This window comes from Vipera ursinii, assembly GCF_947247035.1.
Source record: "Vipera ursinii genome assembly, chromosome: 2".
Taxonomy (NCBI): domain Eukaryota; kingdom Metazoa; phylum Chordata; class Lepidosauria; order Squamata; family Viperidae; genus Vipera; species Vipera ursinii.
This window is the reverse complement of record NC_139513.1, coordinates 104,783,641-104,802,480: the sequence shown is the minus strand read 5'-3', so window position 1 is coordinate 104,802,480 and position 18,840 is coordinate 104,783,641. Positions and strand designations below refer to the sequence as shown.

The window sequence follows — 18,840 nt, the reverse complement described above, 5'->3', positions numbered from 1 at the left end:
ATTCCTCAAATTAATAGTCAACACTAGCCATGTGATACTAGTTGAAGGAGAATAGAGGCAAAAAACAAGGGATAGGCTATTCATCCATCAGGAACTTGACCACTTCATAATATATACCTGAAACTGGATTAGAATTAGGAAGGGTGGAAGTGATAATTAAGAACCCTGTCTCTTACTATATAGACTACAATATAATAGGACTAGACAAAATTTAGGCTGATAAAACAAACTCAATAAAATAAAAGTCGTATTTTCTCAGCTTCAAACATAGCTAATTGCACGCATACCACTATGAATGTTTTTCCTGTTCTTCCCTAGATTTAGTTGCTAAGAAAGAAAAACCTTTTGTTTTTTGAACTAAAAATTTCAGTATAAAATAATACTAATCCTATGTATACATGGAAGTATAGTATAAATACAGTGTTCTTCTTGTCTTCAGCATGCTTTTCCATATCATATCTTTGTCCTCTTGGGGAAAGCAACCATTTAGAATTATAGATAGTCCTTGACTTAATCAAACTTTCTGTGTCTTAAAACCAAGAAACTTTTCAACAGACATTTCTCCGTTTTATTTGCTAGAAATTTTTCCACATTTCCATTTCAGTCCTTTCCACTGAGTTCTACTTTTTTTTTAAAAAAAGGCTTCTTACTTTGATGTCAAATCAGTGCAGTAGCCACTCCTGTCTCCTATTATATAAACCTTTCTTATAAATCTAAACTAATACCTACTCTTGGCTTCTTGCTAATCACAAAGTTTGCACAAACTGGCTCCAAAACATTTGTTTGGATTAGAGCAGTGATGGGGAACCTTGTAGGGACTGAGTGCCCAAACTGCAACCCCAAACCCACTTATTTATTGCAAAGTGCCAGGGGCGCATCAGTATTATGTTGCCCTCGGGGATGGGGGGGCAGGGAGGCGCTTCTGAGTGCCGCCTCTGGCACGCAAAAACCAGGGGCACAAAAATGGGCCACCGTGCTGCAAGGCGCTGATACAAGGCGCTGCACCACGCAAGAACGAGGCAGGGCTAGTGAGTATAATGCAGGCTCTAGCACCGCCCCATTTGCAGCACACGCATGCTCGCAGCCCTGTGCACACACACACACGTAAAATGCTTCCCCCTCCCTTTTCTTCCAGACTGCCAATCAACAGTGGTTGGTGATCTCTGCTCCACCACCTCTACTTGAGCTTGCTAGTCAGCCACTTCGTCTCCTTTGTGCTGGGCAGGGCTCCTGGTTCAGGCAGTGGTGGCAACCTGATGGACCTGCTACTGCCAGCAGTGGCACGCATGCCAGCAGAGAGGGCTCTGAGTGCCGCCTCTGTCACGTGTGCCATAGGTTCGCCACCACTGGATTAGAGCATGGCAGTTTTGACATGTGACAAGAGAGAGGACAAATGAAATATACATGTCATGTTTTGAACCTCATAAACCAGGGGTGTCAAACTGCCATCCCACGGGCCGGACGCATCATGACAAAACTGCGCCCACACCAAGAGCCTTGGTGGAGCAGTGGGCTAATGCCTCCTTAAGTAACACCAGCTGCCTGCAATTAGTGCAGGTTCGAGTCCCACCAGGCTCAAGGTTGACTCAGCCTTCCATCCTTCCGAGGTAGGTAAAATGAGGACCCAGATTGTTGGGGGCAATTAAGCTGACTTTGTAATAATGCCGCTTGGGGGGAGGCAAAAGCCTAATAAACAGGCATATACATAGAATGAAGGCTATCGCTAAGCACATTGATTTGTGCTTTAGATTGTAAGCCACCCTGAGTCTTCGGAGAAGGGTGGGATATAAATGGGATTTTTTAAAAAAATTTGCCGGCAATGGGGAAAAAATTCCAATACATCCTGCGACGCACGTAACATTGTGAGTGTGACTTGTCTGTCATAAACAATATCACTCATCTTTTTTGGTGTATTGATTGGGGGACATAAATTGTCATGTTTGTAATATCTGGAATTCATCTTGCATTGGGATTTTTTTTCTTTTAGGAGTTATTAAAGTTACGTTCCCAAGTAGCAAAGGAAAAACAAGCAAGGGGAGAGCTCCAAGATCAAATTAATGAAATTCAGGGTATTAAACGGTTTGATCCTTCTAAAGCTTTTCAGCATCCTAGCAAAGAAAACGTTGCTCCCAAAACACCTTTTAAAGAAAGTGAGTACTTTCAAGTATCTTCCATAAATATTAACAACTTGGGCCTGGGGAATTAGTTCGATGTATACATCAACCAGCAGAGTAGCTTTAATATGTGTATTCTTTTCAGCACTACCAATGCATTTATTTTATTGATGCTTAATTAACTAATTGGTGGCAAATTCCAGTTATTGGACAGATCAGAAAGGCAATGAATACTAAATCTTCTGTAATTTAAAAATAATTTCAATCATCTTCTGTTATTTATTTAACAGGCAACAGGAACAAAAATCAAACTGTTCTACACTGATGAAGAACAAGTTCACACTTGAGAGATTTATCTTTGCAAGAAACTATTGTCTACTGCCTTGTGTGCTCCAATCTATATTTCTATAATAAAAAGTTGTCTTTAAATATATTTTAATAATTAGTACTTTTAAACTGTCTAAAATACAAATGGCCACAGCAATTCTAAAAATATCAATAGGGCATAATCATCAAACATTTAAATTAAAGCCTATTAATTTTTATAGCAGAATCAGTACACAAGACCTAAGCGAAACTTCTTTATATGCACACACAGAGTATGTTACATAGTTAAACTCTGACTTTTGTATATTTTAGAAATTGAAACTGTTGCTTCAATGATCATAAATAGCTCATAGTTGTGGAAGTACTTAGTCTTCAAACATTATGTAACTCATTTTTTTAATTACTATGTTAATTGGGGGGTTTTTTTGCTTCTGAATTGAAATACATCATGTATGATTCTGACTTTAAAGATTATTTGTATTAGCTTGTACTTATTGATTTTATTATCGTTTTATTAAAAGGAATTTGTGAGACAACAATTACTAGCTGCTTTCCTGAATTGTATTTTAATCTTAGGATATGTAACTGTCATGTCCTTTAGTTTCCTATTTCTTATCTATGTCTAATTCTATGGAAAGAACAAACACAAAAGAAAATTCTTACTAATAATTGATGGCAGAAGAGACGTTGCTTTTTGGTTACTTCTGCTAATTAAACAGCTTCCATCAGCAAAACAAATAAGGCAATTTTTTCCCCATCCTCAATCTGACTATCCTGGGGAAATTCTTTCAATGCTGATGATGCTAAAAAATAAAATTTATTACTAACTTCACGGTGGAACTTATCATTCTATTCCCATAAGGATCAACAAGAAGCTCTGTAAGCCTTTGTGGTAAGGATCTGTCCAGGACTGGATGTGATGATAAATGTTTTCTACATGTTGAAGTTTGAATTTGTTTGGATTTCTTTCCCCTCCCCCCCTCTCTCTGTTAACTTTATTTTAACAGTTTCAATTAAGTAAAACTTAACACCCTAGGAAATTATCAGTTTCACTTTCAACTGGATGTAAAAGAGCTCACCAGGTTCCTTTTTACCTGCGTACTAAAGCAAATCTACTTTGAACTGAGCGGCAAGTTTGTGCATGTTATTTTTACGCCTATTTTCCATGGTTTTCAGTACATGCCTACCACACGTTATCTTATTTGCCAAGATTTCTGGCTTGAAAGAATAAAGCAACTTAAATTCTGTCTTGCCTACTAAACCAGTAGAGTTGTGTTAGCCTGACTTAAGAAGCGTTTTGAGGCAAAGAACAAGAAGAAATTCCAATTCACGGGGAGGCGGAGTCAGGGTGTTTTCACGTATTTTTTTTGCCCTGCGGCTCTAAATATTTCCGCAATAGGAAAATCTACAAAGGGCGGTCCCCGGCTGCTTTCTCGAGGGTGGGTCTCTAAAGCAGCGTTTCCCAACCTTAGGAACTTGAAGATGCGTGGACTTCAACTCCCAGAATTCCCCAGCCAGCTATGCTGGCTGGGGAATTCTGGGAGTTGAAGTCCACGCATCTTCAAGTTCCTAAGGTTGGGAAACGCTGCTCTAAAGCATATATACTGCGGGGAGTCCAGTTCACAAAGTTAACCAGCTCCCAAAGAAGCCAGGGAAAGCCTTTCGCAAGCTGGAACAGCTGGACTGAGCTGCCTTGCTCCTCCTCCCCGCCATAGCGCACGCCGCTCGCACGTCCGCAGTGAGGCGCTCCCTCTGATCCCCGCCTCCCGTGGTGGAAAGGAACCAATCAGCAGTGCGGCTGGAGGAAAGGGGTGGGACTTTCGGTTGCGACGGCCGCCTCCATAGTCCAGCTGAACGCAGGCGGCGGCGGCGGCAGCGCCTACGGACCAAGGCAGGAGGGATGGTCGGGTGGGAGAAAGGGCTCCGCATCCATTTTGAGCCGGGGAGCTGTTGGCTCGAGGAGGTGAGGAAGGATTCGCAAGCCACCCCCTTCCCCCTCCGCCGTCCTCTCCGCTTTTCCGTGGTAAACAAACTGGCCGCGCCTCCTCTACGCCGCCTCACCCTTCCGGCTCCTCGGCTCGGCTTTGGCGACGGCAATCCTTGCTCTTTCTTGCCTTGTGGGGTGGAAGACGCCTTAAAGGGGTCCTCGGGCTGCAAATCATGAGTTGGCTCGCCGATCTCTGCGCTCAAAGAGAGGGTTTCCTCTTGTGCTTATGTGACAGTTTCCTCCCCATCCCCTTTACTGTTTGGTCTCTGAACGTGTTGGACCAGAACGCCCATAATCCCCAGCCAGCATTAGTTAACCGTGGAGGGTTTAGGGCTTGGGATTCAACCCAGCTGCAGAGTGCCAGGTTGGGCGAACAATGATCAACACTCGTGGGGGGCTGGGGAGTGAGCTATATAGAGGGACTTTCCTTTTTCCCGTGAGTACTGTGTGTGGGAGGAGAGTTGTTAAAATAAGCCATACACGTGATGGGTTTAAAGCTGCTTGTTGTTGAATGAAAAAGAGCCTGTCCGGAGGCGAGCAGTTAAACTCTGGTCTTAATATTGCATAAAATTTAAATATTCACAGTGCCATTATCGTGGGCCTAGTAAACAGCTTTTCAGCATTAGTGTGCTTCTAATGGGATTCCTAAGGTTTTTCTATAATGGGGCTCTGCACAGACTTGGAGGCTCTTTCTGTTGACTAAGTTGGGATAATTTATTTGCATCTCGCTTCCTCCTAACTTTCAGTAAGAATTCCATACTGTTTGCATAGCCCAGGGGTAGGCAACCTTGGCTCTTTTATGACTCGCGGACTTCAACTCCCAGAATTCCTGAGCCAGCTATGCTGGCTCAGGAATTCTGGGAGTTGAAGTCCGCGAGTCATAAAAGAGCCAAGGTTGCCGACCCCTGGCATAGCCTGAAGTAATCATTCCTAGTTCTTATGGTCACCACCACCCCCCAAAAAAATAATAATGCTGATTTTATTATTTGTCAAGTCTTTGGGCCTTTTCTACTTCAAGGACAGACCTTATGTTTTGTTTAAACTGGTTTAAGTGCTTGATAGGAATATGAAATTCCAATAATCTTTTGTTGATCAGCTACATTTTCAGAGCATTTATTGCCTTGCTCCTAAGTTATGTCAGACAAATGTACAGATCAACAAAGGCAAGACAGAACTTGCTGTCAGACCTAGAAATCTAAAAAAGGCAAGTCATAAAAGGGGAAAAAAAGAGTAGAGAAAAACCTCTCAAGTATCAATGTTGTGTAATTCCAATAACTATTCATTACAAGCAATTGGAATTATAATTATGTCAGTTATAATTCCAGAATCCTACTAAAAGTCATTGATTCGTCTGGAATGGAAACAACTCTGGAATAATTATAAGGTAAAACTTCAGCAGGACTTTTGGTAACACTGTGTTTCTCCTTTGTGTCATTACACAATCTTGATAGAAAAACTGCTGGTTGATAGGTGAAGAAAAGCAATTTTGTATTGTTTTTGTTTTTTTAAGAAATTTTGTCTTTACAGTTTATAAAGTAAAATAAAAACAAAAAAATACATTTTTTCAATAAACCTTTTTGTAGATATCAATTTCAGTGATATTCAGTGAATAGTTTTAAGTTATAGTCATCTTTTGGTGATTACAACATAGTATGTTTTCTTTCTATATGTGTGTTAGTACTTAAACTAATCTGACTCATTAATTTGATCCTGTTCTGTTAAGACTCATCAAATCTGTTATTATTGAAGCTGCTATTTTGTGGCTTAAGTTCAATTGAATTTGCAAAAATAAGGGAAAGAGATGTGCAGGAGCGTGCAACAGTTTTGGGAAAAAACATTGATAAGTTTATATGACTATAGGTTGTATTTTGTTTTTTTAGGAAGATGTTGATATCCCAAATAGACGTGTCCTAATTACTGGCGCCACTGGACTCCTTGGCAGAGCTGTTTATAAAGAATTTAAAGCAAATCATTGGCACACTCTTGGCTGTGGCTACAGTAGAGCTCGACCTTTGTTTGAACAAGTTAATCTTTTAGATTCTGCTGCTATTCACAGTGTAATCCAAGATTTTCAGGTGAGGATTTTTAAAGGAAAGGAAATGTTTCCCATATTGTTCAGAACTGCTTAACAATTTTAACTGGTTTTCCTAAATACTAGCATATCCTATTCATTATGTAGCAAGAATACTTTATTTTTAATCAACTGGGACTTTATTTTTTTTAAAAAATGCTAGAAGAAAACTGGTAGAATGATCATACATTTAAAAAATTCAACAAAAGTAGTGAATTGAAGTGAATTTATTAAAAGTAAGGTCGTACTTCTAGAATTTTTTACTTCATGTATGTTTTGAAATTCTTGGATTGGAACAAAGAAATAAGGAAACTGCTAAACAGCAAAGGAATTTTGGATGGATAAATTTTGTATACATTCTGGTGGATCTCAGCAATATAACATGAAGGTTTAGGTAGATAAAGGGTATTTAAATGAAACTTCAGTGGTCCTTTTTGAATGAATTTACTCATATGTGTGTATTGTTTCCAGCCTCATGTGGTAATACATTGTGCAGCTGAGAGAAGGCCAGATATTGTAGACAGTCAACCAGATGCTGCTACTCAGCTCAATGTGACTGCTTCAGGAATCCTAGCAAAAGAAGCAGGTAAAAACGTATTGATTTTTTAAAAAATAAGGTGAAATTATTATCTTCTATATTCTAAGTGTAGGTAGTTCAACCAGTGTTGAAGAATTTCTGTCAGTTAATGTTTCATTAACATGGTTTGGTAAAAGAGGAATGTGGGATCTACTGATTGCTATTTTAAATAGAAGGTCTTTGGTATGATTCAGCAAGTTTCTTAGTAGTATAATTTACTGAAGAACTGAAGGCCAGATAGAATAGTCCCTTTGTTACACATTTAACTATGATAAATTATCCTTCAAATTTAGCTCAAGTGGAAGCATTTCTGATCTACATTAGTACAGACTATGTATTTGATGGCACAAACCCTCCCTACAAGGAGAACGATGTACCAAATCCTCTAAATCTCTATGGCAGAACCAAACTAGAAGGTGAAAGAGCAGTTTTAAAAAACAATGAAGGTAAGTTTATATTTGGGCACATATTTCCCCTTCTCCCTTTTATTGTTTTATAGTAATGAGATACAATAAAAACAACAATAAATGGCAACATTACAATAAAAAGATATGTATTATTGTGGTTAAAATAAGCTAAGAGGAAAGGAAGGGAAAATCCAAATAATATTAATACAGGCCTTAGACTAGGGCTTTTCAACCTTTTCACCCATTGTACCACTTTTAGGATATGGCAACATCCGAGTACCACCAGTCGTCTAGCAAGGTGTCAAAAACTTGGATGACACCTCCCCCCAAAAAGGAAAAAAGTGATGAAGTACAGGTAGTCCTAGACTTACAACAGTTCACTTAGTGACTGTTCGAAGTTACAGTGAAACTGAAAAAAGTGCGCCCCAAGCCACAGCCGAGCAAGACACCTGCCTGCCTGCCCGGTGGCGCTCTTCCTCCTGTCCGAGGTTTTCATTGTGAGCATTTCTGTTGAGGATTGGCAGCGGGGGTGGGGAGGGGGGGTATTTGGTTTTTATTCCCCCTATCTGCTGGGTGGTTGCAGCAGGTTTTGGTCACTTCACATGACCCTGGGACATTGTGACAGTCATAAATATGAATCACAAGACCCTGGAGATGCTGCAACATTCCAGCTGAACGGTGCTTCTTCTGGGCTCAGGAGACATGCCGGGATCAGCGGCGAGCTCCAGCTGGAGCATGGCGCTGATCCTGGCGCTTCCGCTGAGCCCTGACAGCCCCGAAGAAGTGTCGATCAGCTGGAAAGCGGCACTGATTCTAGTGCTTCTGCTGAGCCCTGGCAGCCATCTCTCGCTCAGGCTTGTGCGGTGCTGCCACCAGTTCAGCTCATTCCCCTCCCCCGCAACACTTTTCTAGGATGGTCGCGTTTCACCTGCCAGGTGCCAGTGCACCACAGGTGGTACCTGTACCACTGGTTGAAAAGCCCTGTTTTAGACACTTAGACCATATCAAAATGTATTTTGACATCTTTTAGTAAAATTTGAAAAATGATTCAAGAGCCAATCTCTTGAACTAGTTGACACATAGAAAGAATGTTGTCTTTATCAAGATTAATTCTGCATAAAGTGTGAAATTCCATATTTTTGGAATATTCAGTATCACTTTTATATCTTTAACTACTATGTTTTTCCCCCAGGTTTGTGTTCACATATTTGATGGAGTCAGAACAGAACAGGACCAAATCAATATGAGTTGATTAGTTTAAGTGCTAGCACACATATAGAAAGAATCTCATATCTCTATATTTATTTCATATCTTCACACCGCTTGCGTCGGTGCACAGCAGGAGGCTGCAGGGTGCACCATGCTTTTGCTGCTGCTCCATGCGGCGTGCCGCAAGCGGCAGCACCAACACAACAAGATGTGTGGTGTCCTGCAGTGAGCAGCGGCACCGATGCAAGCAGCACAACAAGCACACCGTGTCCTGCCCGAGCGGCGGCACCGGTACGAGCGACATGATGAACCATGCGGCTTCCTGCCATGATTGGCAACAGTGACACGATGCACCACAAGGCATGCGCCCGCAAGCGACTGCAGAAGAACTCAAGCTGCTAAAATATCCAGGCCTTATTGTGTTGACATATTTTAATTGTATATGTTGCTGTTCAGCAGTTATTTCTCCTCCTGTTTGATTACTCATATTTAAGTATTTCAGTTTCACTATCAACAGAAACAAACTTATGTTTCTCTTGACTTATCCAGCATTGAATTCTACATAGCAACATGAGCAGAATAACACAATTAGAATCATTTTCACTTTTTTTTGACAAACATTTCATCCCCAAAGACTGCAGTCTACTGTTTCTATCAAGCACTTGCAAGTCTTAACATTTCTCAGTTTTCTTCTTTAATAAACAGTACAACAGGGACACAGAATCATATTTATTTCTGTCTTTGTATTGGTACTTTTGGTAGCATAATGTAAGTAACGTTAGATTGTTGATCTGTCATAGATAAGAAAAATTAAAATGGTTTAGTTTTTAATCTATCTGTAAGCAATAGCTAACCTCTTTTTTCATTGTTTGAATGGAAGGATGATTACATAACAGGGTTATGGGTTATAACAGAATGATGGGTTATGAATTATCAATCATTTTATTTATCAAATTTAGAAACCACCCATATTCCTCAAGGCTTTATGAAAATATTTCACCCCTTCAGAATATAAATTCGAGCTATTTTGTAAATCAAGCTGCAGTAAATAGTTAAACCATTGGCCATAAAAAGATCTCACACAATTTTAAAATACCGGTTTGCTTCCTTTTAAAATACCGTTTTGCTTCCTTTTCAGTGATTGACTTTCATGGTAAATAATGATGAGTTGAATGGTCTTACTTACAGTACATTCGGAAAGTATTCAGACCCCCTTCACTTTTGTCAATTTTGTTATGCTGCAGCCTGATTCTACAGTTGTTGACATTCATGATTTTTTTCATTAGTCTACACTCAGCACTCCATAATGACAAGTGAAAACAGAATTTAGAAATGTCACTTGTTCGAGCAGCGGGTGAGTGCATGCGCACGTGCTCCATTTTCATGAGTGGCAGGCAGAGCCTGTTCAATTTGCAGACTCATGTTGGTAGTTTCCCAGGTATTATTACCTTAGGAATATTGCACTATGGTTTATAACTTTATTGTCAAAGTTATCATGGGAAACAAAGCTATCTGGAGTTAATTTTGACAGTTTTAAAGCAGTTTTCACATACCATATGTAAAATAATTTGGCTTGTCCCAGTTAAATCTGTCCCTTTTCCATATTTTTTCTCTTGATGTGTAGTTTACAGCATTTTGGGCAATTGCATGGTTATATATTTTGATTTGTGCAACATTGATGGCTTTTCTTTCTTTTCTCTTAGGTGCTGCTATCCTTAGAATTCCTATTTTATATGGAGAAGTTGAAAAGCTGGAGGAGAGTGCTGTGACTATTATGTTTGATAAGGTGCAATTCAATAACAAATCAGCCAATATGGACCACTGGCAGCAAAGGTTTCCAACATATGCCAAGGATGTAGCCATTGTTTGCCAACAGCTAGCTGAGAGGCGAATGTTGGTAAGAACTTTCTTTTATGTATTATATCAAGGTTTGAAGCACTGCTTCACATGTTCAATGTCTACAAATATTTTTTTTTATGTATTTGAGGTTTCAAAAATATATGCAGACTTCCTAAAACCAATAATATGTATCTGATTACAGTGCAATATGAACGATGTAATTAGGTTCTGATTAAAACATGTAGGATACTTACAAGAACATGTGATTAAAATGTTCAATACAATATGATACTGTAGTCTTAATATTGAGATAATAGTTAAATAGGAATTTGGAAGAATAGTGGTGTTGGAAGATATGAAATAACTATAGAGATTTTTTATACTTACCTGAAAAAAACAGCCACATGATTCAAAATTTTAAACAAAAGGGATCTCCATCAAAAAGTTGCATTTGTCAACTCCTCCTTCCCATGTACTGTATGTCTATATATTTGGTATTTATTTACCAGTTTTGAAACATTTTTAAAAAGAAATAGCTGTGATTAACGGTACACTTATCTTTCTGATGTTCATTATATTTATGAAGCTTCCTGCTGCCAGTCTAAATGCAGGGTATTCAAGAGCTGTATTCATTTAACACTTAAAAGTTTAGACTTAGTTAGAATTATCTAATGCTTTTAATATTCAGAGAGCTCACTGAGATTTTTTTTAAAGTTGCAACATATTAATGCATCTTGGATTGCTAGAGTTTATTTGCCACAATAACAACAAAAACTGTTGTAAAACAGCCACAACTATTCTTTTAGAGAAGACCAATACAGTGAGGGTTTTTCCCTAGTAACACTATTATGTACAAAGTAACATGTAGCTGTTGAATACATGTATAGTAAGTTTTACATTATGTAGCAGAAAAAGTGTTCTAATAATGCAAAAAAAAACCAGTGCGTTGAATTAAATATTGCTTCTGATATTAGTCTTTGGTGGCCTTCTACAAAGGTGGTTATTTGTTTTCCCCTTCCTAGAACTTTTTAGTATAGAAAAATCGAAATGAATTCAAATTGTATGTTTGTTCATTTTCCAAGGATCCATCCATTAAGGGAATATTCCACTGGTCTGGTAATGAGCAGATGACGAAGTATGAAATGGCACGTGCTATGGCTGATGCTTTCAGTCTTCCTAGTAGCCACTTAAGACCAGTAAGTAATTAATTGGAATGAGCTAGCTTGTAGTTGGTAAATATTTGACATTTGTTTTATATAGTTCTATGAAATGTTATCCTTGAGGAACAATTGATCTTTATCTAATAAAATTTTGAAATTGATAATCCAATTATTTGATCTTCCTTTGGCTCTTTGGGAAGCAATGCTTATTTTTGTCTCTGCAATTGTAAATGATAACCATATAACAATGTAGCTAAGAAATTTCAGCTGCAATTAAGACGCCATGTGGAAGGGACGAAAAATTGCTTTCTGATTATAGTTTCTCATAGCCCAGTGAGTGACTATCTGAATTGTCCTTTTATGTTGCCTTTTATGTAAATACTCATCTAATAAATGTTTATATTAAGGCAAGTGCAAGGAATTCTAGGCACCCGAGAGCCTGGAAAATTAGAAAAGAAATATTTTAAAGTATATCAAATTTATCAAATCTAGAAATGAATTCCTCTGTTTCTTTTCTGTATGCCTCTAGTTTCTTAGTAAAGGGGAAATGTAAGGTAGAGGTAGAACTCAACTTACAACCACAATTGAGCCCAAAATTTCTGTGCCTAACAAGACAGTTGTTACGTGAGTTTTACCCCATTTTATGACCTTGTCACAGTTTTTAAGTGAATCACTGCAGTTGTTAAGTTAGAAACACTTTTGTTATGTGAAACTGGCTTCCCCACTGACTTTGCTTATTGGAAGGTTGCAAAAGGGGGACACTGCAATTGTCATAAATATGTACCAGTTGCAATGTGTCCAAATTTTGATCACGTAACCACGAGGATGCTGCAAGCGTCCTAAATGTGAAAAACAGTCATAAGTCATTTTTTGCAGTGCTGTTATAACTTTGAATGGTCCCTAAATGAATGGTTGTAAGTCAAGGACAAGCTGTAACTTTTGCTCAATTTACAGTCAAAGGCTACCTTTAGAAGGTTCTTCTCAGGAGACACAAATGACTTTAATGTCACATGCATCTTTGACTTAGTCTTTGACTAAGACTTGGATAGAAGTGCTTTGTCAGATAATTGGTGATTCTGTTTTGCACTTTTTGCAGATTTCAGGATTCCTAGCTGATGATTATTACAATATTGCAATATGAGAGAAGAAAGTGGTTTGGGGATGGGAGAGAGAGGAACCTTAGAAACAACTGCATTTTGATATATATATATATTTATGCTGAACAATAAGTACATTGATCTTTTAAATTAAAGATTATAGATAGCCCAGTGCTGGGTGCTCCTCGTCCTAAGAATGCTCAGCTTGACTGTTCCCGCCTTCTGATGTTGGGCATTGGTCACCATACTCCGTTTCAAACTGGGATCAAGGAATCACTTTGGCCTTTCCTCACTGACAAGAGATGGAGACAGACAGTGTTCCACTAGCTTGTAGATATTTTAGTGTAAGTATGGTATATGACGCACTTTTTTAAAAAGGGGAGAAAGAATAGTTTTGTATTCAGCATTCTGTGTTTCAAGTTCAATCAGGTAAAAATATTGTCTTGCACTAGTGAAATTGTAAGAAGTATTGATAAAAAAATAAACCTGTTTGAAGCTGTTAATATATGTTTTATGTTTGTCACTGGCTTATCATAAAGATCTAGTGATCTACAATTATTGCAGTCCTCAGTAATATGGAATGAGAATGTTTCCTCACATGCAATTTTTGTGTTTAAAATTGTTGGATAGGATCTCTCTTGGCATTTATTTTCTTGATTACTATAAATATTGTAATGCAGGAGTTTAATGTTTCCAATGCAATTTCAAATTTAAAAAAACTGCTTTAGATCTGATTAAAAAAATTCTAATAAAATATATTTTTGTTTGGAATGAATGTGTACTTATACTTTACATGTTTCTACATTGTACTGCATCTTGAAACTCCAGCATTGTATTAAACAGTTGACAACTCTTTCTCAAAAATGCAGTTGTAAATGCACACTGAGGTATATTAACAGATGTTATATGTCATAAAAATACATTTTCCTGCACTTTACTTAATAATATTTGGAGGTGGTAAAATCCTGAAAACCATTCAAAGAAATATTGATTTATTACATTCCAAATAATTACAGAATTTTACTTGTTTGGGTAAAGAGAGCTGTTGTAGAATAGCTATTTTCAGACAGTGTGACATCATCAGGTACTACATTATAAAATAAAAGGCAAAACCTGAAGTACAAGAATGCAAGCACTTTATTAATAGAATTTGGAATCAATGTCCACTTTAAGTTTATTTTTTAAAGTGCAAATGTAGTATTTTTACCTTACTAATGGGAGTATTATTTACAAGGTTTCTGCTAAAACAGAAAATAACATACATTGAAACAGCACCTTTTTCCTGCTACTCCCTGATCTCCCAAGGTAATGCATCCAAGAAAAAAAAAATCTGTGCTTATTCCGATGACTTTTCCTTCAAAATATGCTGATAGAGTAACATAATAGGTAAATGGTAAAGGTTTCCCCTACCTAGTCGTGTCTGACTCTGGGGGACAATGCTCATATCCATTACTTAGCCAAGGGAGCCAGTGTTTTTCCGAAGATGCTTCCACAGTCATGTGATCAGTATGACATCACAGTGCAGAATAAAACATGGAACACTCTTAACTTTCCACCAAAGTGGTACCTACAGTATTTATCTCTTCACATTTTCATGCTTTCAAACTGCTAGTTGGGTAGGAGCTGGGGCAAGAACAGGAGCTCGCTCCTTGCATGGCACTTGGATCTCAAACCTAGGCTGTCAGCTTTCCAGCTGACAAGCTAGGCTTAAACTCTTGAGTCATAGGGCCTCCATCACTAACATAAAAATGTTATATTTATTGAAAAATCTCTTATGGAAATTAGAACTTTTTTTAAAAAAAACACCTTCACTTTCTTAAACTTGGAAGGAATTACAAGCATATATATTAGAATTTAATCTAAGATATTTGGGTGTTTTAAAATGCAGAATGTAGAGAATAAACTTTTTAACATGTATTTCAAAATTGTTTCAAATTAGATTTTTTTAAAAAAACAATATTCTTCTACTTTATCTAGTTATAGACTCTTCAGTGAGTCCATTGCAATCTCAAACCAAGCTCCAGGGACTTTTTAAGTATGAAATTTAACTATTATAACTCAACCAATTCTACATGATATTTGAACTTGTTCTTCTAAGAGTTCTCTTTTTATAGAATATATTAAGAAGGACTTTTTTTAAAAAAATAAAAAGTTTTATTCATTTACAAGAACTCAATAGGCACATAGTGTAACAAAGCAGATGCTGGAGCTAATGCACTCAGAACAATTTGAATATTCTTTGAAATTCATTGACAAAAAATATTAGGAATCATAAGAGAAAGCTAGAAAGTTACTGGCTTATCACTTGAAACAACAGAACTGAGAAAGTTTTATCCCTGCAGTTCAGGCTGATTGATGATGGACAGTTATTTACCAAAACAATCTATGTTATGATAGTTATAATAATATTTATATCTACTAGGATTCTGGTAACTGCACAAGAAGTTATCAATTTCCTGTGAAGTACTGAAGAGATTTCTTGGGATGATAAAATAAATACAGCTGTTGACATTACAAGAAATCACAGAATTTCAGCAATCTGTGAAGCTAGGAAAGTCCTTGAATCAGATGGACTTCCAAATAAATACAGACTTACTGGCATGTACATAGTTAGAGATCTGCAATCATTTAATCATTTTATTTTCTGTTTATCATTTTACAGTCTCACAAGATATACAAACTAGTTTAATACCTTTGCTTGATGTGAATGCTAAAATAATCTCCCTATCCAGGAGACTACATAAAGTAATATGTATAATTCGGCCACATCAATCTGGATTTATAAAAAAAAATAGGCAACTGACAACGTGCAACTGGTGATTAATATTATACATACTGTAGCTGATAGAATTAACTGTTCTATTTTTCTTCCTTTCCTATCAAAGGAAGGCCTTTGATATGGTACAAATCAAATTAAAGGCTAAAGTTTTTCATCATTTATTCATTGGATTACAGTTGGGTATCTACCCAATGGCTAGGGGTTATTAAGAATGGAATTGTTTCAGACTAAATTACCTTGTAGCATCTGTAAGGGTGCTCTTTGTTTATGAATTTTCAATTTGTTTCCTGAACTATTGGCTTCTCTGGATAGCTATTTTCAAGAAACGGAGGGTATTTGACAATGAATATAAATTGTTCTTACATGCTCTGATATCCTTGGTAATTATGCAGTGTCATTACCAAACCTTATTGAAGTCCTATAGCAATATGGTTAATACTCTGGTTATACTGTTAACTGGAACAAGGCTAATTTGCTGCCTTTGGCAGCTTCTCTATGAATTACTGTAAGAGATTAGGATTTACCATTTGTATAGGCTGCATGAAATATTTGGGTTTATATCATTTTTAATTATATCACAATGTGCTAAATGTAATGTATGAATGTAATTTCAGTAAATATAATTTGATAGTTAAAAGTCCCATTAAGTCTTGGGGCAAAGTTAATGTTGTCAAAATGAAGACTACATTGAGATTAATATATATTTTAAGATATTTAAATGTTAATTCCTACTTTAAACTGATAATGAGAAAAAAAAAATTATGGTGGCCAAAGCCCCTCAAATATCCTTGGTGAAACTGAAGTTACTTATGATAATGATGCTTCAACCTACCAGTTTTTCAACTATATGATGACTTTTGTTTTAACATTTTTGGAGGGGAGAATGAGATTTGTATCCCCTTCTTTAGACCATTTGGAGAGCATGTAGTGTATGTAATAGTCCTGAAGCCTTAGCACGATGTAGGTTCTAGGTATATTACACAGAGATGTTCATTTCCAGGTTGGAAGCTGCTATGGACATTTGGTTGTTCATAGGTTAGTAAATATAGTTTTCCTACAGAATAAAATGAAAAAAAGTGATGCTGTTGAATAAGCCACATTTGAATGTAGTGGGAAAATTGTTTCAGCAGATTACTTGAATTTAACAAGTGGTCAACACTTCAGATCAATCAATTCATAATGGATGCTTTGAAAGTGTAGAGAGATTGAGTATTGAATATGAATTATCTTTAATACTCCCTGGAAATATATTTATAGAAACATCATCAAACAGTAAGCCTCAGATGTGCTAGCAGCCTCCGAGGCACTTATTTAAATCCCTGTTTATATTAGATAGGGAAGGACATTGATATTAGCAGTGTAAGAAATATGAAGGTTCATTAACTTTTATGATTGTCCAGTTGTAGTTTTGGTTTCAATTCACTACATACAGTATATCAAAACTCTTATGAGCAATCCTGCTGTATAAAAAATTGCTTAAACTTTCATTAAACAGCAGTAAGTTTCCTTTTAAAGAATACACACACACACATACATATACATATACATATACATATATACACACATACAGACAGTGTATTCCAGTATTGCTACTTTCTTTCCTCCTATTGCTCCTTTCTTTGCCCTTCCTACTCCTGTCAATCCTGCCTTTCCTTGCTGTGCCCCCTCTCCTGGCATATCTTCTTGTGGTGCCCTTCCCCCCCTGCCTTGTCCATGCCCGGTCAATCAGAGTGGCTGCTGGATCATTCCCAGTCCTGTTCGCCATCTGCGTTCGGCAAGTTGTTCTCATGCATGCTGCAATACAAGGAAAGCCAAGCAAACAGAACGTGCCCACCTGCACTGCATATGCAGGCAGAATGGCTACCCAACCAACTTCATCTGGCGATTCAGCAGACACCAAGGGCCCCGCAGAGTGCAGAACAATTTGGAGGCAACAACCTGGAAAACGATACGCTATATCAATGGGGTATCGGAAGCAACGGCATGCATACTGGCACCATATAGTGTCAGTGTGGCCCATCGATCTAACCTAACACTCTGGACCAAGATGATGTGCCCCAAGGAGCCATTACCAGAGGAAGAGAAATCATTGGTGGCCTATACAGTACAATGTAAGGACTGCTGGTGCAATTGTACGGGGGACACGGCCAAACGGATTAAAACCAGAATCCATGAGCATAAGTTGGCCGTCAAAAGGCAGGAACAGTACTCACAAATATGGACACACATGGCCAGCAATGGCCACTTGTTTGACTTCATGGGGGCAGAAGCTATTGCTCAGGATGCCTCCAAAGAAGGCCGGCTGCTTAGGGAAGCCTGGCTGTCAGACACATACTCGATCAACCGGCATATGGAGCTACCACCAGCATATTAAGCATAGAAAGCGCATGAAGAGCAATCCAAAATGCTGATCATGTTCAGAAGGAGAGGAGCCAAGGAAGATAACAACTACATGACCCATGTGGGGAAAGGAGACTGGTGGGAACAGGTAAGAAGTGAGTCTGACAACTCCCAACAGCTGGATGTGGAGGGGTCGAGGAGAGAGCGGACCACATCCAATGGGTGCACATATGGATGGAGATCAATTAGAGGGAGTGGAGTCGATCAGAAGGGGAGAGGAAAGGGAGGAACAACAGGGAGGCTAAACAGACACATGGGTATGCCCAACCCGATGGCTGGAGGGGATCTGATGGATTGGTAGGGGCAGAGCAATGCAGGTATCCTTGGGGGAAGAATGGCAAGCGGAGGAGGATGGCGCGATTCGCAGGGAGAAGAAGCAGGATGAACAACAGCTTGCTGAGTGCAGACGAGGCAAGGCTAAGAATGATCCTGCAAACACTCCAGCCGATCTGGCACGGACAAGACGGGGGAAAAATGCCGTAACACATGCACATGCCTGCGCGCAGAGAACAATGGACGGCAGAGCAGGACTAGGAATGATCCAGTAGCCACTCTGATCGACCGGGCATGGACAAGGCAGGGGGGAAGGGCACCGCAATGTGTGCACACACTTATGCACAAGGAATGACCAGAGAAGATGGGATTGACGGGAATGAACAGCAGAAGGCAGAAACAACAAGTGGATACACCAGAGGGGGAAGGGGGGGTGGCAATGGAAGGGCACACACAATGTCAGATCAAGATACACAGCCCATAGTGACTGTGGGAGGGGGAGGTTTGGAAGATGGATCAGCAAATAACATCATATGGCCGGACGCAAGAAAGACAGGTGGAGAAGATAGATATGCCAGGAGAGGGGGTACAGCAAGGAAA

The 18,840-nt window shown here is 38.5% G+C and overlaps 2 protein-coding genes across 2 annotated transcripts in view; both read left to right on the top strand.

Moving 5' to 3' along the window:
* HMMR (hyaluronan mediated motility receptor) overlaps window positions 1-2,924 on the top strand; it is a gene marked incomplete at its 5' end in the record, with an annotated part of 33,748 nt that extends 30,824 nt beyond the window's left edge. Inside the window, 2 exons of the mRNA XM_083351322.1 lie at window positions 1,988-2,150; window positions 2,405-2,924. Of these exons, the coding sequence (XP_083207448.1) occupies window positions 1,988-2,150; window positions 2,405-2,439 (198 nt within the window). The 3' untranslated portion in view covers window positions 2,440-2,924. The remainder of the gene's footprint in view (window positions 1-1,987; window positions 2,151-2,404) is intronic.
* A 1,340-nt stretch (window positions 2,925-4,264) lies between these two features.
* On the top strand, window positions 4,265-13,559 carry MAT2B (methionine adenosyltransferase 2 non-catalytic beta subunit). Its single transcript, XM_083356880.1, has 7 exons — window positions 4,265-4,404; window positions 6,309-6,503; window positions 6,971-7,085; window positions 7,370-7,522; window positions 10,396-10,589; window positions 11,614-11,727; window positions 12,945-13,559. Exons 1-7 carry the CDS (start codon window positions 4,342-4,344, stop codon window positions 13,113-13,115), a joined length of 1,005 nt encoding a protein of 334 aa, XP_083213006.1. The 5' UTR covers window positions 4,265-4,341; the 3' UTR covers window positions 13,116-13,559.
* Window positions 13,560-18,840: the final 5,281 nt, after the last annotated feature.

Bases quoted from the DNA above. Each gene is read 5' to 3' on its own strand.
- MAT2B (XM_083356880.1), top strand. From the start codon at position 4,342: ATGGTCGGGTGGGAGAAAGGGCTCCGCATCCATTTTGAGCCGGGGAGC. The intron at 4,405-6,308 runs GTGAGGAAGGAT...TTGTTTTTTTAG, and splicing joins GGAGCTGTTGGCTCGAGGAG to GAAGATGTTGATATCCCAAA. The intron at 11,728-12,944 runs GTAAGTAATTAA...TTTAAATTAAAG, and splicing joins CTAGTAGCCACTTAAGACCA to ATTATAGATAGCCCAGTGCT.